The sequence below is a fragment of the Chrysochloris asiatica genome, unplaced genomic scaffold (assembly GCF_000296735.1).
Source record: "Chrysochloris asiatica unplaced genomic scaffold, ChrAsi1.0 scaffold00035, whole genome shotgun sequence".
In the NCBI taxonomy this organism is placed as follows: Eukaryota; Metazoa; Chordata; class Mammalia; order Afrosoricida; family Chrysochloridae; genus Chrysochloris; species Chrysochloris asiatica.
Genome location: NW_006408553.1, coordinates 9429186 through 9453695, shown reverse-complemented (window position 1 = coordinate 9453695; position 24510 = coordinate 9429186). Strand labels below are relative to the sequence as shown.

The following is a 24510-nucleotide window of genomic DNA, read 5'->3' as shown; positions in this document are numbered from 1 at the left end:
GAGTTCACAACACCAAAGTCTAGGACATCCTCCAAATAGGTATGAAGTTGCTTTTAATAAAACACTTTGGATCTAAAAGTTTTCCCCAAGTTTGTTAAAGTTTAACTTTCCATTAAAAATAGGAGAAGGAAATAAAATAAAAAGCAAAACAAAACTTATCAGGACCTGTGCCAATAAAAGAAAAAGATCTCTATCTTCAAGTTGCAGTAGGCATGCAAAATGACTGAAGAGTGAAACTATAAAAGTACCTACTTGGTCTGGTGTTTGGATCCTTTCAGATGAGCATGATACTGTTCTATTGAGTTTAGGGATACACTGCAGATGGTACATCTGTAATTGCGTCTCAAACCTGTGGACAGCAAACAAACTAGGTTAGCTGTATCCAGCCATCAATCACCTGAACATACCTGAGAACCAACAAATGTTCAGGGGCAGAGTATCCTAGAGGTCATCTAGTCTACCCCTCCAATGGCATGTCATCCATTCCTTCCAGACAATATTAGATCCTTCTGCAGAAGTGCAAATATAGATATGCTAGAAGCATCTTGCTTCATTTTTGAATGGCTGGAATAATTAAAACATGCATCTTTAAATTGAGCTCAGAAATCCCTGAACATCACTCAAAGAAAAATCATGCTACTCCCCAACCCCCAAGGCATATAGGTAGAGTAGGCTGTAATCTTTGCAAAGATTTCTGAGAGACTCTGGAGAAAACTGTTTCCCAAGTCCTACCCCTCTCCAACCTCTAGCAAATCAGAAATTCAACTTTAAATATATTTTATTTGTGTTCTTCTTCCAGCATCATCTTACAAAATGGAAATACACAGGAGAATGATAATGCATTAATCTAATTCACATGAAAGCTTACTTCTCACCAGAGAGCTTAAAAGAAAATTTATTCATTCATTTGTTTATTCATTTAACTCATCATTAATAGAACACAAACCTTGAACCAGGCACTTGGGATTCCAAGATGAATTAAAATGCTCTTTGCTTGTAAGTAAAAATCTTGAGTATTTTAATAATACTGACTCATCTAGAGCCAAACCACACCCTTCACTTATCAATTTGTTATACTGTGGCAGCTTGCATGTTTCTCTGATGCTGGGAGCTAAGCCACCAATATTTCAAATAGCATCAGGGTCATCCATGGTAGACTGGTTTCACAGAGCTTCCAGAGTAAGAGACTAGAATGAAGGACCTGGAAATCTTCTTCTAAAAAAGTTGACCAGTGGAAATCTTATGAATAGCAGTAGACCATTGGCTGATTAAGCACTGGAAGATGAACATTTCTTTGGAAGTTGGTAAGTACTCAAAATACAACTTGGCAAGAGTGCCTCTACAAAGTAGAGTCAAACTTACTTATATGGATAGAGCAATGCTTTCAGTGCCTTTATTTGCTTTGTGGCATGAAGCAAAATAGAAGAAATCATTGCAAAAAATCCATTAAATATTGGAACAAGGAATGTACAAAGTATGAACCTAGGGAAATTGGAAGTTGTCAGAAATGAAATGGAAGACATAAAGATTAATATCCTATGCATAAGGGCCACCACTCATCTATCAGTTTGTCATACTGTGGTGGCTGGTGTGTTGCCTTGATTCTGGAAGCTATGCCATGGGTATTTTAAATACCAGCAGGGTCACCATTGGTGGACAGGTTTCAGCTGACCTTCCAGATGAAAAAAACACTAGGAAGAAAAGACTATTTCTGAATATTTAGCCATTGAAAACCTTATGAATAGTAGTGGAACACTGTCAGAACCAGAAAAGTGACTATTGAAACATGGTGAAGAGTACCAGAATATTGTCAGATACAGATCCAGAAGATGAGCCCCTCAGGTTGGAAGGCATTCAAAATACGATTGGGGAAGAGCTGCCTCTTCAAAGTAGAGTTGACTGTGATGACTCAAATGGAACAAAGATCTCAAGAACTTCATTTGCTGATGGTCACAACTCAAAATGAAGAGAAATAGCTGTAAACATTCATTAATAATCAGAAAATGGAATGTCTGAAGTATGAATCAGGGAAAATTGGAAATTGCCAAAAATTAAATGGAATGTATAAACATCAATATCCTAGATATTAGAGAGCTGAAATGGACTAGTATTGGCCATTTTAAATCTGACAATCATATGGTTTACTATGTCAGGAATGACAAAGTAAGAATACTGTCGAATTCTTCATTAAAAAGAACATATCAACATTATTTATGAAGCACAATAATGTCTGTGATAGGATAATATCCATACACCTATAAGAATTATCAGTGAATACCACTATTATTCAAATTTATGCACCAACCACTAAAGCTAGTGATGATGAAAATGAAAACTTCTTCCAATTTCTTCAGTCTGAAATAGATCAAACATGCAATCAAGATGTATTGATAATTACTAGTGATTGGAATGCAAAGGTTGGAATCAAAGAAGAAGAATCAATAGTTGGAAACTACAGCCTTGGTGATAGAAACGATGCTAGAGACTGCATGATCGAATTTTGCAAGACCAATGACTTGTTCATTGCAAGTACCTTTTTTATACAACATAAAAATTGACTATACACATGGACCTCACCAAATGAAATACACAAATCAAATTGACTACATTTTTTGGAATGGGTTGGTGGAAAACCTCCACATCATTAGTCAAAACAAAATCAGGGGCAGACTGTGGAACAATTTATCATTCATATGCAAGTTCAGGATGAAGCTCAAAAAAATTAAAACAAGTCCAAGGAAGTCAAAATATGACCTTGAATATATCCGACCTGAATTTAGAGACCATTTGAAATACAGATTTAATGCATTAAACACTAAAGACTGAAGACCAGATGGGATGACATAAAAAACACCATACAGGAAGAAAGGAAAAGACCAAAATGGATGTCAGAAGAGACTCTGAAACTTTGTCTCTAACACAGAGATACTAAAGCAAATGGTAGAAATCAGAAAGTCAAAGAACTGAACAGAAAATTTCAAAGGTCAGTTTGAGGAGACAAAGTCAAATAATATAAAAAAATGTGCAAAGTTATGGAGTTAGAAAACAAGGGAAGAACACACTTAGCATTTCTCAAGCTGAGGGAACTGAAGAAAAAAGTTCAATCTTGACTTGTAGTAGTGAAGAATTCTATGGGCAAAATACTGAATGATTCATAAAACGTCAAAAGAAGATGGAAGGAGTACACAGAGTCACTGTACCAAAAAGAAATGGTCAATGTTCAACCATTTCATGAGGTAGCATATGATCAGGAGCCAATGATTCTAAAGGAAGAAGTCCAAGATACACTGAAGTCATTGGGAAAGAAAAAGGCACTGGGTATTGATGGCATACAAATTGAAAATTTTCAACAAATTGATGTGGCCCTGGAGACACTCACTCATCTATGCCAATAAATTTGGAGGACAACTATCTGGCCAACTAAGGAGCTCTGGTAACGTAGTGGTTATGAATCGGGCTGCTAACCTGATGGTCAGCAGTTCAAAACTACCAGCTGTTCTGCAGGAGAAAGATGAGGCTTTCTGCTCCCGTAAAGATTTACAGCCTCAGAAACCCTGTACAGAGTCGCTTTGAGTCAAAACCGACTCCACGGCACATAACACCAACAACATCTGGCCAACTGACTAGAAGAGTGCATTTGTGTCCATTCCAAAGAGAAGTGACCCAGCGGAATACAGAAATCATCAAACAATATCATTGATATCCCATGCGAGTAAAGTTTTACTAAATATAATGCAAAAACAGCTGTAATCATACATTGACAGAAAACTTCCAGAGGTCAACCCAGATTCAGATGAGGATGTGAAATGAGGGATATGATTGCTGATATCAGATGTATCTTTTTAGAAAGCAGAGAATACCAGGAATATGTTTACCTATGCTTTATTGACTATGCAAAGGCTTTAGATTGTGTGGATCACGACAAACTATTGACAAGATTGTGAAGTATGAGTATTCCAGAACCCTTAATTGTGCTCATAAGGAATCTGTAGATACCAAGAGGCAATTGTTTAAACAGAACAAGGGAACACCAAATGGCTTAAAATTAGGAAAGGTATTTGCCAGATAATAAGCATGCTTATTAAATCTGTATGCTGAGCAAATAATCCAAGATGCTAGATTATATGAAGAAAAATATGGCATCAAGATTGGAAGGAGACTCATTAACAACCTGTGATATGCAGATGCTACAACCGTACTTACTGAAAGAGAAGAGGACTTGCAATACTTACTGATGAAGATCAAAAACCACAGCCTCCAGTATGGTTCGCATCCCTACGTAAAGAAAACAAAAATCCTCACCACTGGACCAACAGACAACATCCATGTAAATGGATAAAAGATTGAAGTTGTCCAAGACTTGATTTTGTTCAAATCAACCATCAACACTCATGAAAGCAGCAGTCAAGAAACCAAAAGATGTACTGCGTTGGGCAAATCTGCTACACAAGATCGCTTTAAAGTGTTGAAGAGCAAGGATGTCAGTTGGAGGATTAAGGTGTATCTGACTCAAGGCATGGTATTTTCAATAACCTCATATGAATGCAAAGTTGGACAGTGAATAAGGAAGACCATAGAAGAATTGATGCATTTGAGTTATTGTTTGGGAGGAGACTATTGAAAGTACCATGGGCTTCCGAATGAACAAATAAATCTGTGTTGGAAGAAATACAGCCAGAGTGCTCCTTGGAATCCAGGATGGCTAGACTTCTTCTCTCATACCTGACATATTGTCAGGAGGGACCAGTCACTGGAGAAGGATATAATGTTTTGTAAAGTGGAGGAGCAGAGCCAAATAGAAAGATCCCCAATGAGATGGACTGGCACAGTGGCAGCAGCAATAGGCTCAGGTGTAGCAACAATCGTGAGGTTGGTCCAGGACTGGACACTGTTTAGTTCTGTTGTGCAGAGGGTCACTATGAGTCAGTACCAACTTGATAGCACTTAACAACAAGCATTTGTGAGCTGAAATGAACTGATGTTGCTCATTTTGAATTAGACAGTTATAGGATTTACTCTGGCAGTGAATGCTTGAAAAGGAATGACATTGCACACGTCATGAAAAAAAATTTTTCAACAAGTACAAGGTTGTTAGTGATATATATATATATATATTTGTTGTTGTTGTTGTTAAGTGCCGTTGAGTCGGTTCTGACCCATAGTGACCCTGTACAGGGTTTCCGAGACTGTAAATCTTTACAGGAGCAGAATGCCTCATCTTTCTCCCACGGAGCAGCTGGTAGTTTCGAACTGCTGGCCTTAAGGTTTGCAGCCTGATTCATAACCACTACGCTACCAGAGCTCCTTGTATACACACACACACACACACACACATATGCCTATAGGTAAGTCCAGCTAATATTATTATTCAGATTTACAAAACCAACTACTAATCCCAAAGATAAAGGAATTTTCAGAAGGTAGTAGATCTTTAAGAATTGATCATAGTTAAGGAAGATGTTCAAGCTTCATTGAAGACAATGGTGAAAAACAAAACTTCAAGGAATCGATAGAGTACCATTTAAGATGTTTCAGCAAATGGAATCAATGTTGTAGTGCTCACTCATCAAAAAGTTTGGAAGACAGCTACCTGGCCCATCAACTGGAATAGAGTTATATACATACCTATTCCAAAGAAAGGTGATACAACAGAATGCAGAAATTTCCAAACAATATCATTATCACACACAAAATTTTTCTGAAAATAATTTAAAAATGATTGCAGCAGTCCATCATCAGGGAACTGCCAGGAATTAGAGCTGGATTAAGAGGAGAATGTGGAATGATGGATATCATTGTTAATATCAGATGAATCTAAACAGGTAACAAGAAAACATCAGAAAAATATTCACCTGTGTTTCATTGGTTATGCAAGGATATTCATCTCTGTGGATCATAATGAATTATGGATAAAATTACAAAGAATAGAAATTCCAGAACACTTAATTGTACTCAAGCAGAACCTGTACATAGACTCAGAGGCAGTTGTTTGAACAGAACAAGGGGATACTGTGTGGTTTAAAACCAGGAAATACGTGTGTAAGGGTTGTATCCATTCACCATACTATTCAATCTGTATGCTGAGTAAATAATTTGAGATGCTGAACTATAAGAAGAATGAAACATTAGGATTTGAGGAAGACTCTAACAACCTATGATATGCAGATGACACAACCTTGCTTGCTGAAAGTCAAGATTTGAAGCAATTTCTGATGAAGATCAAAGTATACAGCCTTCAGTATGGATTATACCTCAACATATAAAGAAACAAAATCCCTCACAATTGGACCAATAAACTACATCATGATAAATGGAAAAAAGATGGAAAAAAGTTATCAAGGATTTCATCCTACTTGGATCCACAATCAATGCCTATGGAAGCAGCAGTTTAAAAAGGCAAAATTCTGGGCAAAGAAGAAAAGTATTATGCAAGTTATAAGACATTCTATTATTATAGTTTCCAAGCAATAGAAAGTGGTGTATAATACATGTGGGTATGTCAGAAAATATTGCTACAAATTCATAGAAAATATTATTAAACAAAAGTATCAAAATGTGAAGCTATAATTTCTTGAAAAGAAGATACTACACAGTTTTAAAGGGTATTGCAAATTGCTACATGATGATTTAATACACATTATTTTACTTCACTTATTTCCTTATAGAGTTATGGTGAGGAATGAGTGCGATAAAGTGTGTATAAGAGAATGTTTGATATATAACAAGTGCTCAAAATAAATTAGCCTCTCTGGTAGCGTAGTGGTTACGAATCGGGCTGCGAACCTTAAGGTCAGCGGTTCGAAACTACCAGCCGCTCCACGGGAGAAAGATGCGGCTTTCTACTCCCGTAAGGATTTACACCCTCGGAAACCCTGTATAGGGTCGCTATGGGTCGGAACCGACTCGACGGCACTTAACAAACAAACAAAAATCATGTTTTCAAAGGGATGTCAAAATGGAGCCCTTTATGCTGGGGACAGCATAAGCAGACCCTGGGTTGATCAGTGGCAACCCCATTAAACCACCTCTAAATATAATCAGTTTAACCCAGATGCTCTCCTTCCTCCTGAAAGTATATAGGAATAATAAGAACAATGTAACATTTTGGGTATAGATAAATGAAGCCCGGTGCCTGAGATCTTGCTCACAAACAAAAGTTTGCAAAGTGTACAGAGACAGCTTGGCTCCTTTCAGGAACCTTGCTTTATGTTATGTATCCTTAAGAAACTGAACGTCTCTACTCTAGATCATTTAAGCCTAAAAGTTAATATATAACAGCTTGATTGAACCTTTTTTTCTGTAAAATAAAAATGTTACATTGTTAAGAAAAACTATGAAAATATCTTAAAAGTTGTTCCTGTGAATCATTATGTCCTGTTTTGAATGATTAATCACATTTCAGTTCCGTATCCTGTCTTAATCACATCCTCCCTTTGTGACATCCTCCTTGACTGAATTACATCCTTCCTTTGTAACAAATCCCTCCCTAAAAAAGAGAATAAAAGGCTGAGGTAAAGTGAGTTCTGCATGCAATGCTGGGCAATGCTGTGCAATGCTAGGCAAAATGTTTGCAGATCTGTCTACCTGCCAGCTTGCATCATATCTGTGTGTCTGTCTTTTTTGTATATATTTCGTCTCTCTCTTTCTCTATCACTTTCGCCGCCAGATCTCCCTTCTTCGTGACACCCACACTTCCTTGTCGAGGCAGGACCCTGACATAGGACCTCGACACCTTTATATCTTAATGCCCACGGAACCTCTAATTGCATTCACATTATTAAAATGAGATATGAGAGCACCATGTCATGATGCCCAGAAGAAGTGGACAAGAACCACCTCAACCCTGAGTTTACCACTCACCATCATATTGGAGACGAAAGACATGGAATAGAGGATTCTAAAAGAGTGCTATTTTGTGCTGGAAGTTACACTTTTCTTCAGCATTTCAGTTGGGACGGTGTTTCTTCCTCAGAAATCTACAGAAAAGGGATTCAATGGCACTACCTAGAAATCTTGAGGAGTGTTTTGTTGTACTTGAGAAACAGAATGTACTAGACTCTGACACACCCTGGGGGATCTAGAGAGCTAGAGACTGTGGCTTGTTAGCTTCCCTGATGGTCAAGAGAGGATTAAGCATGGTCTATATTTTCCAAGCCTGTCAAATAAAAGATATATGAACTGTTCCATGAGATTATTCATGGAAGATGAATGAGAGGAAACTGATTTGGTAATGTCTTTCTTAAAAGCTACCCAAGTGAATCACCTGTAATTGGGGGCAATGAGACTTCAGCCGTAAAATGCTGGAAGTGCTCAACTGGATATTAAGGATTTAAATTGACTTCAGAGAAGGAATTCAGCTCATAGCAAGTAAAGGCAAGTCTCTGAAAAACAAACAAAAACAAACAAACCATGAAAGCATCCCATCAGATGAGTACGTTTTCAACTTTTGCCAAATCTGGCAAAATCTATGCTAGCTTTGGGAAGTATCTATTTGGTAAACATGTATTCCCTTTACCTTTTTAACCTGCTGCCCTGTACCTGCCACTCAATCCTGAAGGAACCAGAGGCAACTTGTTAAGGTAGAAGAAGAAAAGCAAAAGTCCTGGTAGAGAAACAAAAAGAACTCTTCTAATTCTCTTTTCTCATGGTTACTAAGCTAACCCAAGGAGAACTGAGCTGGTAGAAGGGAAAAAGTAAACTTTAATAAAGTTCGAAGATATTAAAAATAATTGTTCTTTCCTGTACATATTAATAAAATGTGATTAAAAAAAGAAAACAAAAAAAAAACCTAACAACGTTCAAAATATTATTACTTAAGTGTGAGTATAAACTAATGAAACTTGCCCTAATATTTTTCAGGGGCAGGATCAAGAGGATTTGAATAAGCTGTGGAAGACAAGAATGAAGTTGCTTTCTTACATCCAATTGATTATATCCAATCAATTCTGCTTAGTTAGTGTTACAGGGTTATCAAAGTCATTCCTATGTCTATAACGTGAACAAAGAGCAGAATTTTCCAGAAGGTTTCAAATTCTTACAGCCCAATACACATTTCAGAGAAACCTATTTGAAATTTCAGATGGTAAGTAAGTTTGGCCAATGTGAGGACTGACTTTTTAAATTTTTTATTTTATTGGTGTAAGAATATAAATAATACAAAAATCACCAATTCAAGGCTTTTCATGTGTACAATTCAGTGACATCAGTGACCCTGTTTATGTATACGTTTTGTAGAAGTTTTTGTTCCAATCATACGATTGGGCACTGACTGATCTAACTGGTCAATTAAGTGTGAATTTATTTATGTAAAATTAAAGAATTACTGAAACCAGAGATATCTGGGATGTTCTTGGGAAACATTAGAGGGAACTCAAGCTTTCCAGGCACAGAGTGACAGTTTATAGATGAAATGGACAACAGTTGAATCTGTATTCTTTTTGAGCAATGGCTCTCAAACTTCAGAGTGTGGATGAATCCTCCAGAATTATGCTGATAAAAGGATTCCTAGGCATCACTCGTGGAGATTCTTATTCAGTACGCTCTGGTTGGAGTCTGAAAATCTACAACAAGTTTCAGACAGTGAACTCCACCTGCAACATACATGTATACTAAACAAAACAGTGTCCAATAGACTCAGAATCCTTTAGGGCAATTGGATTGTCAGAAAAACACAGGGTCTCTAAAGAAATGCTTTTCCATAAAGAACAACTGTGCTTACTGTGCCTTTGCATTTCACAGGTGGGCATGATTCAGAAAGATTACCATAGTCCCTAAATCCTGAGGCTATGAGTTACCATCACCAACATGTGGACTGTTTGAATACTTATGTAGTGTTGTTGATCCATTCTCCTCTGTTATGCATAGAATCAGAATATGTAAACCAGCTTCAGGTCTTATTCCTTCAAGAGTTCTCCATTAATCTTGTCATAATAAATGGTAAATACTATTTATATGGGTCTTCTTCAGATTACAGACTAATCAAAGTTCTCCTCATAAAAAAAGGAGGTTCAGCTTGGCAACCCGCATAAATATTTATGATTAAAAAGAGGTATTTTTAAGAACACCAGAAAATCTAAAAAATATTCTGATCTGTTGCTTTCAATTATGATTCTCATACTCTGCAGCCAGATAGAGGCGTGGGCAGGAAATATCTGGCACTTTATTGCGATGCAAACTACAGGGAGCATGAACTGGGAAGCCAGTGCCCATAAACAAGAACAAAGGCAGAGAAGGGGCAGAGGAGTCCTCCCCCACACATGATACAGTGCTCGTAGTGGGAACTTAGTCCTTTATTAATGCTCAGTTGAAATCCTAATTGCTTTGGAATTACATGGCTCTTTTTTTTTTTTTTCCCTCAGAGAACTAGAGAATCTTATTATTACACCAAAAATGTTAACTTCCTTATTCAATTCATTTTCAGCCAAATATCTCATTAAGAGTAGTCTAAAACTTTTGCAGACCTGAAGGTTATTTCTGTAGGGTTTATTGGATGCTTAATACACCTTAGAAAATATAGTCCCTGCCATCAAGAGCTGACAGTTCAGTTGGAGAGGGAAAACATTTATACAAATAGCAACAGTACAAGTTGAACATAAAAAGCACCACAAGGCAGGATGAAGTGAAATGTTATGGGACCTAGAGCAAGAGATTGTTTCTAATTCACAGTATGGGAAAATGTTCTTGGAGATGCGTCATTTGTATTTATATTTCCTTGTTCAGTGTTTTGAAAACAGATGGCTCTTGAGGGTTAAATAGTATGAGAATATTCAAGTGTCTTTTCAAGTCGAGCAAAGTTAGATGTCCCTACTACTTCAATTACATCATAGAAGCATTATTATGCATGTATTATGGTGGCATGTATTCTGCCAAGAATATACGAGAGAATTGTTCTTGTTGTTCTTCTTAAGGCCCGTTGAATTGGTTCCAACTCATAGCGACCTTGTGGTTCAAACTGACTTTGTAATCCAGCACATGAACTTGCAGCACCAGCTGTTGGTAAGGTGTTTGCAATTGCAAGTTTGGCAGTTCAAGCCCACCAATTGTTCTATGAGAGGAAGATGAAGCTGGTTATTCTCATAAAGACTTATCGTCTTGGAAACCTTATATAGGGTCACTATGAGTCAGAATCAATTCGATGACAGTGTTGTTTTTTGTTTTAAAATAATAAAACAAACAATACACCAGAAGACCTAACAATACTAAAGGATATTTAGATAATAATAGCACTATAAGGTTGTTGGGAGTCCTAATGTAGCACTGTGGGTTAATGCGCTGGACAGTAAAGTCAGTTTGAACTATAAGGTTGGTGGTTCATTCTCACCAGCTGCTCATTAGAAACCCTGATTAGGATTTCTGAGGTTTCAAATCTTGGAGGGAGCAGAAAGTTTCATTTTTCTCCCTCTGAGCGGAGACTGTGGATCTTGTGGTTGGCAGTTCAGAGTTAAAGGGTATATGGGGCAAAAGTTGACATACCAAAGGAAGAAATAGACAAATCCAGAATAATAGGAGATTTTGTACATCCCTTTCTCAGTAGGTGATAGAACAAGGCAAGAAAAACAAAAACTTAAACAAAAGTAAACTATTGCTTACTAATAAACTCATGCTAATTAATATTTAAAGAACAACTGGTAGCATAGTGGTTACGAATCGGGCTGCGAACCACAAGGTCAGCAGTTTGAAACTACCAGCTGCTCCGCGGGAGAAAGATGAGGCTTTCTGCTCCCGTAAAGATTTACAGCCTCGGAAACCCTGTACAGGGTCGCTATGAGTCGGAACCGACTCCACAGCACATAACAACAATAACAACAATTGATACTTAAAGAACAACCTTTTCAACAACTGCAGAAAATATTTCCTCTTCAAGGGTAAATAGAAAGTTAACCACAACAGAGTATATGATAAGCCATTCAAAGATCAACAAATTTCAAATAATTAAAATTTTACAAAGTGATTCTTTTTTTTTTTTCTGTTGTTGTTATGTGTCCTTGAGTCTCTTTCGGCTCATAGCAGCCTTGTATAGGGTTTCCAAGGAGTGGATGGTGGGTTTGAACCACTAACCTTGCTGTTAGCAGCCTGTGTTTATCCTATACTGCCACACCACGTTACTATTATGCTGTTGTTGTTACCTGTTGTCAAGTCAGTTCTGACTCATAGTGACTCCTGTATAGGGTTTCTGAGGAGCAGCTGGTGAGTTCGAACCACTGACCTATGGTTCAAACCAACCTTTCCGTCTAGTGCCACACCAGGACTATAGTGGTTAAATTAAATTAAATTAGAAATATATAAAGAGAATAGTTACAAAGGAACAAAGCACTTCTAAATAATCCATAGTGAAAGAAAAAATTTTAAAGGAAATAAAAAAAATGTACTCAACTGGACAATAATAAAATTATTGCAAAAACATTGAGGTGAAAACAGTTTATAGAGGAAAACTCACAACTTTCTGTTTGAAAAGAAAAACGATTTCAAAACAGTGGTAAAAGTTTCAAATCTATAAAACCAGGAAAAATTGAATACATGAAACCATAATACAGTATTGTCGTGCAGTGCCAGGATCGTCACCATCCTTGTAATCATGAGCTCGCTTGAGCCTGGTATTGCAGCATTGTGTCAATCTGTCCCATTGCACTTATTTTTTAAATTGAACCTCTGGAGCTCTGGTAGCGTAGTGGTTACGAATCGGGCTGCGAACCTTAAGGTCAGCGGTTCGAAACTACCAGCTGCTCCGCGGGAGAAAGATGAGGCTTTCTGCTCCCGTAAGGATTTATAGCCTCGGAAACCCTGTACAGGGTCGCTATGGGTCGGAACCGACTCGACGGCACTTAACAACAACAACAACTTACCAAGTATGATGGAGCTCTGGTAGCGTAGTGGTCACGAATCGGGCTGCGAACCCTTACGGTCAGCAGTTCAAAACTACCAGCTGCTCCGCGGGAGAAAGATGAGGCTTTCTGCTCCCGTAAAGATTTATAGCCTCGGAAACCCTGTACAGGGTCGCTATAGGTCGGAACCAACTCAACGGCACATAACCAACCAACCAACCAACAAGGGAATTTCAGAGACTGGTCCTTCCTGAGAAAATGACCAAAGTAAGATAAGTCTCACCTATCTCACTTCTAAGGAGCATTCGTTCTATAATTTTTTCTAAGACAGATTTGTTCATTCTTTGCCAACACCATAATTTAAACGCATCAATTCTTCCTCAGTTTTCCTTATTCATTGACCAGCTTTCACATGCATATGAGGTGATTGAAAATACCATGGCTTGGATCAGGAGCACCTAATCCTCAAGGTGACATCTTATTCTTTAACAATTTAAAGAGGACATGTTGTTGTTATTGTTCAGTGCCATAGTGAAGTCAATTCTGACCTATAATGACCCTGTATAGGGGATCCAAGGAGCAACTGGTGAGCTTGAACCACCAACCTTGCAGTTCAAACAGCTTTGCAGTCTGGCACATTAACCGACAGAGCCATACCAGGACTCCAAAGAGGTCATAGCATATTTACCCAATGAAATCAATGTTTAATTTCTTGATTGCTCCTTCCATGGTCAATGACTGTCCAAATAAAATGAAATCCTTCATAACTTCAAACTTTTCTCCCTTTTTTATGATGTTGCCTATTGGTCCAGTTATGAAAACAGCACTAAGCCTATTTTGACCATTTAATATAATGTTAACTGTAGATTTCTTTCAACAAAAACCTACTGCCATGGAGTTGGTTTCAACTCACAGAGACCTGAGCCTGTAGGACAGAGTAGAACTACCTCTTAAGGTTTCCAAGGCTGTACTCTTTATCAAAGCAGACAGCCTCATCTTTCTCCCAAAGACCAACAGGTGGGATTGAACCACTAACCTTGTGGTTAGCAACCTTCTACTTAACCCATGACCAGGACTCCTTCTCAAAGATGCCTTTTATCAAATTGGGGAAGTTCTCTTCTAGTTTGTACACATACATATGAAGGTATGTCTAAAAGCAGTGCTATAAAATAATAAAAACCTTTCCTGAAAAATAACATTAAAATGTGAAGATATTGTTTGTCCATATGTTCTCCATCTAGGTCTAAACACTCCTTCCTTCCTTTTTTTTTTTTTAATTAGCTAATTCAAAAACTACTTATTACAATTCAACCTATAAACTAAAATCCTAAATCACTTCACATGTGAACACAGTATGAAATCATTTAGAACCATCATTTGTAATTGTTTTATTAAAAATTTTTTATTATAAATTGAGTGAAAGTTTACAGACAAGATCATCAGTTTTACATTCAACAAATCACACACTTTGTTTCATCTCAATAACTGAAATTCCTCTTCTTACCTGGGGTTCCTATTTGCATTCTACCCACCTTTTCATACCTTCTTAACTTTGTCCTTAGGTAAATGTTGCCCTTTTGATTTTGAGTGATTGCCCATTCCATTCTATATACCTATCTATTGGTTGGCTGAAAATTTGGCTATGAGGGTGAGTTCCTTTCTAGACCTGAAGAGTGGTCAAGGTCCATAGGTTTCTCAGTCTTTTTCTGATCAGTAAGTCCAGTCTTATTTTTGTATGCTTTTAAGTTTTGTTCCTCATTTTCTGCCACTCCCTCTGGGACCTTCTAATGTGATTCCTTTCAGGGCAGTTGGTAGTATTAGCAGGGCACCATCTAGTTCACCTGGTCTCAGAGTCTTGGAGACTGATGTTCACATACTCCATGAATTTACTATACTAATTGATCCTAAGCATCTTCAATTTTCATCACTCTTCTTTCTTCCGCACATAGAGAAACCAATAGCTACACCTCAGATGGCTATTCATAAGTTTCTAAGATCTCAGATGCTACTCCCCAAAGTAGGATGTAGAACATTGTCTTTGTGGACTATGTTATGTCAATTGACCATGGTGTGCCATTTGGTATCTTTTAAAGATTTATGCTCATTTCCTTTTTTTAACCTACATTAAAGAATCAATGACAAATCGTTGAATTAAATAATTAAATTAAATCAATGTAACAACTATATATATGTTATTGTTGTTGCTGTTAAGTGTCATCAAGTTGGTTCTGACCCATAGTGACCCTGTATAGAGTTTCTGAGGAGCAGCTGGTGAGCTTGAATCATTGACCTTGCAGTTCAAATTGACTTTGCAGTCCAGCACATTAACCAACAGCGCCACACCAGGAAGCCATATATATGTGTATATGTATGTATATAAATACACATGCACACAGGTCTGTTGGAGCCGCAATGAGTCAAAAACCAACTCAACAGCACTTAACCACAACAACATTATATATACACACACATGCATACATACAGCGAGTCCTGGTGTGGCGCTATACGATAAACACTGGACTCCTAACCACGAGGTCAGCAGTGCTTATCCTACAGTGCCACACCAGGACTCCACAAACTATATCTATCCATATTTATTTCTATCTATTTATCCATGGAACTCAGGTAGCATAAGGGGATACAAGTTGGGCTCTAACTACAAGGTTAGCAATTGGAATCTACAGTCACTCTGCTGGAGAAAGATGAGGCTTTCTGCACCAGTATAAATTTATAGCCCTGGAAAGCCTGTATAGGGTCAATATGAGTAGGAACTAATTTGAGAGCACACAACCACCATATATATTTATTGTTGTTGTTGTTGTTAAGTGCTGTCGAGTCAGTTCTGACCCATAGCAACCCTATATAGGGTTTCTGAGGAGCAGTGGTGAGTTTGAACTGCCACCGTTGTGGTTAGGGATTCATATATACTCATTGTACTACTACCCACAAGGTCGGTGATTCAAATCCACCAGTTGCTCCTTGGAAATCCTTTACAGTGTCTCTATAAATCAGAACTGACTTCATGGAACTTAACAACAACGACAACATATAGTTTGCATCTATTTACGATAAAACTTGTTTATAGATTTTTTTATGATACAATTATATATATATATATATATATATATATTATTGTTGTTGTTAAGTGCCATCGAGTCGGTTCCGACCCATAGCGACCCTGTACAGGGTTTCCGAGGGTGTAAATCCTTATGGGAGTAGAAAGCCTCATCTTTCTCCCGTGGAGCTGCTGGTAGTTTCGAACTGCTGACCTTAAGGTTTGCAGCCCAATTCGTAACCACTACGCTACCAGAGCTCTCTCTCTCTATATATATATATATATGGCACTGCAGGTTAATGCGCTGGACTGCAAAGTCAGTTTGAACCACAAGGTCGGCAGTTCAAGCTCACCAGTGGTTCCTTGGAAACCCTATACAGGGTGGCTATGGAACAGACTCAGACCACACTTAACATATATTTATATGAGTCTTGGTGTGGCACTATGGGCTAATGCGCTGGACTGCAAACTCTGTTTGAATCATAAGGTTGGTTGTTCAAGTTCACCAGCAGCTCCTTTGAAATCCTATACAACTGGATACTAAATTATGAAAAATATAATTTATTATAGTATCAAAAATAATGTTTAAAAACATATGAATGGTGTACAGGATGAAAACTATGTACATTGCTGAGAGAAGTTTAGAAGAACCTAAATAAATGCAGAAAATAAAAAATATTGAGTAAGCATTTCAAGACTTCCTATAAAAGCTACAGCAGTCAAAACAAGGTGGCATAAGATAAAAGTTGTGCACGTTACGTCAATGGAACAGAATAGAGAGATCAGAACTCAACCTACACAAATAAAGAAAACTGATTTTCAAAAAAGTTGCCAAGACAATTAAATGGGTGCTGTAATAACTGGATAAACATGTGGGGTAAAAACTGAACATCAATCCCTACAGACTAATATACATAATAATTATTACTAATTATAGACCTAAATGTAAAGGCTACAATAATCAATCTGGAAAACAAAAGAATATCTGTGTACAGACAAAGATTTTTGAGAGGATGCATTGAACAGTTTTAAAGATTCATTGAACAGCATTAAAAATTGATAAATTAGATTTTATAAAAATAAAAATCTTCTGGTTACAAAATAAGCCACTAAGAAAATTAAAGGGTAAGCCACAATCTGAGAGAAAGTATTCACAATACATGTATCTAATGCAGGACTTTTGTCCAGAATATATAATTGTTATTATTGTTAAGTACTGTCAAGTTGATTCCGATCCATAGCAATACTGTACTAGATTTCAGAGGAGCAAATGGTGAGTTTGAACCTCTGACCTTGTAGTTTGAAGTAGAGTACTTATCCTATAATGCCACACCAGGAGCCCAGAATATATAATAAACCTCTATAAAGCAACAACAAAAGACAACTGATTTTTTTTAAGGCCAAAAGACAAGAGATATATCATGAAATTAGATATAAAAATGATCAAAAAACATATGAAAAAATGCTCAACATCATTTGTCACTGAACAGGAAAAAGTGAAAATCATTCACTGCCCTCTCTGCCCAAGCCAAAATGTTAATCAGGTTACTGAATGGGACCAATTTTCCTGGTTTTCCCCCTGCCCTCAAACAGGTATGCAGCCTGGCCCCTCCCTGACTCCAAGCCCATATAGGCCTGTGTTACCCATCATTCGGGGCTTAGAATCTGGAGAAATTAGCTCCTCTGAGTCAGCCGGCTTAATAAAATCTGAAACTCTACTTCACCTCTCCGAGTGGCCTCAGTTCTTTCTTCGACCACGAATCTAAAACTGCTGTAATATTACGAGGGAAATGCAAATTAAAAGACAATTAAATATCATCTTCTACCCACAAATGTTTAATACATTCATACCAAAAATTAAAATGGTCACGTGGAGTTAGGAAACTTCTCAGACTTGCTGGAGAGATTGTAAAATGACACCACCACTTTGGAAAACTGTTGGACAGTTTCTTAAATTCAAGCTCAGAGTTCTACCCACTGACGTTAGTTCTGTTTGGAAGAGGAGGGGAAGTAATCACAAGTTGAGACATTTTCAAATGCCTCAACTGTCAAAAGTTATCCTATCCCCTGGGGCTCTGTACACCTGACTGAAAGTCCTTTTGGAGTGCTCATTATAAAATGAGTTCAAGTACTCTACATCATCTTGATCACTGCCTTCCTGTTTGTTGATACCTTTCTTAAACTACTACCCCTCAAGGCCATGTCCTTACTGTGCAATGCAAAGGAGGACCATCACAATCCTGTGCACTATCACGTCCCTTGGTAACTTTAAATCTTTGAGAACAAGTGTGTGTGTGTGTATATGCATGTCTAGAAATCCTGATACACTATGATCTATGCTCATATCAAACCTATCAATCAATTCTCTGAAGTATTTTCCACACAGATTTGTGATAAGTAAAATCTTCGTTTTCTGTCCTTTTGTATTTGAGTACTTAGATGTTGCTGTTTATCCCCATTAAGTTCCACCTCAATGAATTCTACTCATTCCTCTGGGGATGGCAAACATAATTCAACTCGTGTCAGTTATGATTGGTTGGTAGTGGCTGCCTGAAGTGCTCTGAAAAGATTATAAGTTCTCACCTCAGCTTATAGGGAATGATTGCCATGATCCCTTAGCAAAGTCTGTCACTGGTGAGGAGTAAGGTACTAGTGGCATGCTGGTCGTGTCTGTGCCATTTCAACTCCAGCATAGCAACATAAATCATGGAACAGTCAGTGCAAGAGATGCACTGGTAAATCAGGGAGTCATCAGCATATATCTATTGCCATAAAATCAATTCAAAATCATAGCAAGCATACAGGACAGAACAGGACTGCTCTGATAGGGTTTCCAAGGCCGGTGTGGAGCTGTGGGTTAATGCGTCAGACTGCAAAGCTGTTTCAACTGCAAGGTTTGCAGTTCAAGCTCACCAGTTGCTCCTCAGAAACCCAATACAGGGTTGCTATGAGTCAGAACCTACTTGACAGCACATAACAACAATCTTTACAGAAGCAACTGCTATATCTTGCTCACATGGAGTGTCTGGTGGGTTTGAGTTGCTGATCTTCCGGTTAATAGCTGAGCACTTAATCACGGCACCACCAAGGTTCCTTCATGGGCATATTGTTATTGTACTTAAGTGCCATTGAGTCGATTCCGATTCATAATGACCCTGAATAGGGTTTCTGAGGAGCAGCTGGTGAATTTGAACCACCTTGCGGTTCAGTGCATTATCCCACAGCACTACACCAGGACAAATAGATGGCATATAAAGCTCTAGGAGCTGATTAGATCATCATGGAGATGGTGTAGGTAAAAAAAGGAGAATGCAAAAGAGTCTTGGATCATTCCAACATTTAAGGAGATGTCAGGGAAGAGAGGAGTAGCTAGCATTCCTTGAGATCACATTACCTTCATAAAGGGGTAGCACATGCTTTCAATCATAAGACTTGCACAGTGGAAAGGATTCCTTTCTGCAAGTTTTATCTATGAAAACACCACTAAAATTAGGGTTTGCCACAGTCTGTGTTTAAGAGCCCGTATTAAAGATTTACTGCCTCAGAAACCCTGTACAGGGTCGCTATGAATCGGAGTCGACTCCACAGCACATAACAACAACAACAACAATTACTCAATTACTCTAGTGCAGTCATTACAACATACAGGATATTTAAATACTTAGCCTGAATTCATCCCTCTGCCTGCGGCATAGACTGCAGGGCACCAAACAGTCAATTAAACAAAGAACATACTTTTTCTAAAACAATTCTTTTTCTATTTAAATGGTACATGTGCAAAGCTTTGAAAATGGAATCTGGAGGCAAATGGCTTTACACCATCAAAAGTCATTTCCAAGCAAACAAAACCTAAAGTTATGGAGTAAATTTATTCTCAGTAATTAAAAGACAATTTTAGCCATGTTGGATGCCTGACCTAAGAAAGGACCGGGAAATTGCCATCCTACTGTGATTATTCAGAAGGAACAGAGTTGTTCAACCTCAATGTTTGAAGAGTTGTTTTGTTGGAAAGAAGCTTGTATGTATTGTATACAGAAAAGGATAGATGACATATTTTTATACTTTGAGAACATCAGCCCACACATACAAACTTGATTTTAGCCTTGTAGATTATCACAATTGCTATTAACAAACTGCAGGCAACCCAAGGAGTTGAACTGTTTTTAGTGGTCTGAATTGAATGCTAAGAAAACAGAAATAATAGGCCTATGGCGTTCTGGTGTGGCACTGTGGATCAGCACTGGACTGCAAACCACAAGATTGGCAGTTCAAACCCACCAGCTGTTCCTTGGAAACCCTATCCAGGGTTGCTATGAGTTGGAACTGACTCAATGGCACTTAACAACACATTGTGAAATAATCGCATTTAAAATGTACTCAAATGCTATTTATTTTTATTAAATCACAGCATAAAGGCATCAAATGCCTTCTCTCTGCTCTGGGCGTTGATGTGACATAAATATAAACTCAGAAAACATGAAATGTACTTTTTTCCTATGGGTCCCCTACCAGTGCTATGGATGGATCCCAACAATATTGTCAATTAGTAACATAGCAAGGCAATATTTTATGTCAATAGTTTCATAAAATTACTTCTTTCTGTAACATAGACATAAAAAAATTTTTATAGATTGCTTTTGCATGAAGTTTACCATACTTCTAATATGGAGATGTATGTTGTGGCATCAAGTTAGACATTGAATTAAATTAAAATTCAATTAATTGCATATCTAGGTTTCGAAGAAAGTAGTGTGGAGAACAGAATGGACTAGTCAATTTGCTAGGCATGTGCCTTTTTCCTTCTAGCTCCTCCCTGGAGTGGAGTTTCTAAGGAGCCCAATGACCCAATGGTAAGTCCTTACTTAGCTGCTAACTGAAAGGAAGGGAGTTTGGAAACTGTTGCTATAAAGCAGGGCTATTGTTACTGTGCCGTCTAGTCGGTTCCGACTCATAGTGATCCTGTATAGGGTTTCTGAGGAGCGGCTGATGAGCTCCAACTTCTGATCTTGCAGATCAAATTGACTTTGCAGTGCAGCGCATTAACCCACAGTGCCACACCAAGACTCTGAAGCAGGGGTGAGGAACCTTTTTCTGCCAAAATTTATAACATCATTTGTGAGCCATACAAAATTATCAACTTAAAAATTAGCCGGCTATATTTGATCAAACATTTAATGAACTCACCCCTATTATGATGGAGTCCTGGTTTGGTGCTGTGGGTTAATGCAACAGACTGCAAAGCCACCAGTTCAAGCTCACCAGCTGCTCTTTGGAAACCCTACATAGGGTCGCTATGGGTCAAAACCAACTCAACAGCACTTAACAACAACTGTGTGATGACTGGAACTGTGGTTGCCTTGGCAGCACCAGACAAAATGATTTTGCAGACCTTATACAACCTATGGACCACCCCTGCTATAAAGAGAAGAGTCTAGGAAACCTGACTCATTTCTACACTATCGTACAGTTGTACTCTGAGTCATATTGACTTGATGGCACGCAATAAAAACGATAGTGCCTTTTCCCAGCTATCTCTCACTTCTTAAAAAGGTATGGGGAGTCCTGGCCCCTGTGATTTTTCTTTAAAAAGCTACTGTCATAGTACTATGTGCACAGCTATGAGGGAATTGTGGCATTGGTCTCTTAGATCAATCAGTTTAGGATACCATGATTGTCAAATCTCTTGGTTAGACGCTTTTAATCTTATTACATCTTCTTCAAACTTTATCTTTGGAAATTGCATCAGTTGCCTGGTCAATTAAAAAGTCCAGGGAAGTAGAAGTAGCTTTTGTGATGATTTCCAAGCGATCTAGTTAGGCAAGTTGAAATATAAAAAGTAAAAAGAGTCCTAATTGTCAATATCTTCTTTTAAGTACCCTATAAATTAGTCCTGGTATGGTGCTGTAGGATCAACCCTGGACTGTGAACCATAAGTCAGTGGTTCAAACTCACCAGTTGCTCCTCAGAAACCCTTTACAGCATCATTGTGAGACAGAACCAACTGGACTGCACTTAACCACAACAACATAAATCAGATGGTGCCCTCTCTGTTTCTCTCTGTCGTGCAAAGGCCAGCTGTTACATTGTTGCTGTTGTTAGGTACCGTCCAGTCCATTCTGACTCATAGTGACCCTATGTGCAACAGAATGAAACACTGCCCAGTCTTGCACCAGCCTCACAATTGTTGTTATACTTGAGACTATTGCTACTTCATCTGTGCCAATCTATCTAGTCTGGTGTCTTCCTCTTTTTTGATGACCTTAGACTTTACCAGCATGATGTCCTTCTCCAGGGATTGATCCATCCTGACAATGTATCTGAAGCATGGGAATCACAATCTTGCCATACTGCCTTCTAAGGAGCACTCTGCCTGTACTTCCTCTAACACAGATCTATTTGTTCTTCTGGCAGTCCATGGTATTTATAATACTCTTTTGCAACACCATAATTCAAATGCATCAATTCTTTTACGGTCTTCCTTACTCATTGTCCAACTTTCACATGCATATGAGGCCATTGAAAATACCATGGCTTAGGTCAGGTACATCGTAGTCCTCCAACTGGCATCTTTGCTCTTGAACACTTAAAAGAGGTCTTGTGTAGCAGATTTGCCTCATGCAATACATCGCTTGATATCTTGACAGCTGCTTCCTTGAGTGTTAATAGTGAATCTAAGCAAAATGAAATCTTTGACAACTTTTTTCCATTTATCATGATATTATTTATTGGTTCAGTGGTAAGGATTTATTTTTTCATTACATTGAGGTGAAACCCATACTGAAGGCTGTGGTCTTTCATTTTCATCAGTAAGATTTTAAGTCCTCTTTTCTTTCAGCAAGCATAGTTGTTAGGTTAGTCAGTGTTATCTTTGGTGTCCTTCAAGGTCTTTGATAAATACCTCTTTCTAACTAAATCCCTCTCTGCAGCTAACTCTTGTGACCAGGTCTTTATCAAGTTTTCAGGCAGTCAAACACATTCTATGCTAAGCTACAGCTATATACTTCTTCCTTATGTGGTTGTTGTCAAGTGCCGTTTAGTTGGTTCCAACTCATGGCAACCCTGTATACGGCTTCTGAGGAGTGGGTGGTGGGTTTGAACTGCTAACCTTGTGGATCAAACTTACCATGAAGTCCTATTGACCTTTTTTTAATTGGGGATGTTTGAAACTAAAATAAAATCTTCAATACCAGAAGAAAGCATTGTGAAAATGGAATTTCAGACTGGGCCAGACTGGTTGGAAAGAGCTTCATGAAGACCACCAGTTTTGTTGAGCACATTCTACTCATGATGACCTATATGTGCCACAGTAGAATCGTGTTCTAGAGGGTTTTCAGTTGGTGGTTTAATGGTAGTAGAATGTCAGGCTTTTCTTCTGAGGTGCATCCGGATGGACTCAAGCTTTTCGGTTAGCAGTTGTGTGTGTTAGTTATTTGTACCACCAAGGCATTCCTTCAAGAACAGGTAGACAGCCCTTCTCAAATCATTACAGTCAAACAGCTGGCTGCTCTGCCTTTCCCTTGGGCCAGCTTGACATTGACACTAGCTACATGATGGCTCCACTGAGACTTTTTCTCTGAGATACACGACAGGAAACAATCCTCCTTAATCCATTTGTCACAGGAACCTTACGTATTTATAGAAATGTGCCTGGTCTTGTTGATTTACATTATAAAAGAAAATCATAGAGTTGACAATTTGTAGATAAGATAAACTGTGGATTTTAGGAAAAGAAAACACTGTATAAAGTCAAGAAAATCTAATTCAATAATTCTCAAATATATTGGGGCCTGAGAAAATGGGAAACAAAGGACAGGAAAGAACGAAGTACCTTTTAATTATTCTTAAGGGGAGAAGAGAAACTGGATATTCCTATTTCTTTCAGACTCTGCTTATTATTTATCTCTTATATGCCTCAGGTTCCTAATCTATAAAATAGAGAGAATAGGTTAAAAGATATAAAAAGATAAAGAGATATGATATGAAAATTAAATAAGCTAATATATGTTAATAACTTAGAAAGAACCAAAGACCTTAATAAAGTTAAATTGTGATTGTGATTTAATAATCATGATGCTTTGCGTTGCATAAAAACAAAGACTTGGTTCATGAGTGGTAGAATTCATAATAATTTGATATTCCTGAAAGTGTTCTCTTTTTTAGCCTCCTGAGGCATATTCAAATTATTCTGGCAGGCTGCCTTCTTTACAGATGTTATTTATATACATTTTTCTTGACAGGTCAAATGCTTGCTTATATACTAATCATCCTATATATTTGCTTGGCATAGAATTGAATTGAAAATTACTTCTATTCATTTTTTAGAACTTTTTAAAAACATGGAAGATACATTATTACGTGAGCTGCTTCTTAGAAAGCTTTTGACACAGTGGATCTCAATATATTTTGGCTGTTATGTTCTTAAATTGAGTGATTGAGGCTATAGAATAGCTAATTATCTAACTTCAAAATTAGCTAAAAGGGAAAAAGTAGACGGGTAGATTGGAAGTTACAGAACTGCGTGTTTTTTATCCTTAAGGAGCACACTTAAGGATCCATTTGAAGACCTGCTTTTCTCTTCCATCAACAACCTCTGTTGACAATGCCACTTGGTCACGAGGGTCATTATGAATCCTG

The 24510-nt window shown here is 37.9% G+C and overlaps 1 protein-coding gene across 1 annotated transcript in view; it reads right to left on the bottom strand.

Annotated features, from left to right (window-relative positions):
* Positions 1 to 248: 248 nt before the first annotated feature.
* The window catches only part of LOC102829796 (zinc finger matrin-type protein 4-like), a 482488-nt gene continuing 458226 nt past the window's right edge, over positions 249 to 24510 (bottom strand). Inside the window, exon 5 of the mRNA XM_006859987.1 lies at positions 249 to 349. Coding sequence (XP_006860049.1) covers positions 249 to 349 — 101 coding nt within the window. The remainder of the gene's footprint in view (positions 350 to 24510) is intronic.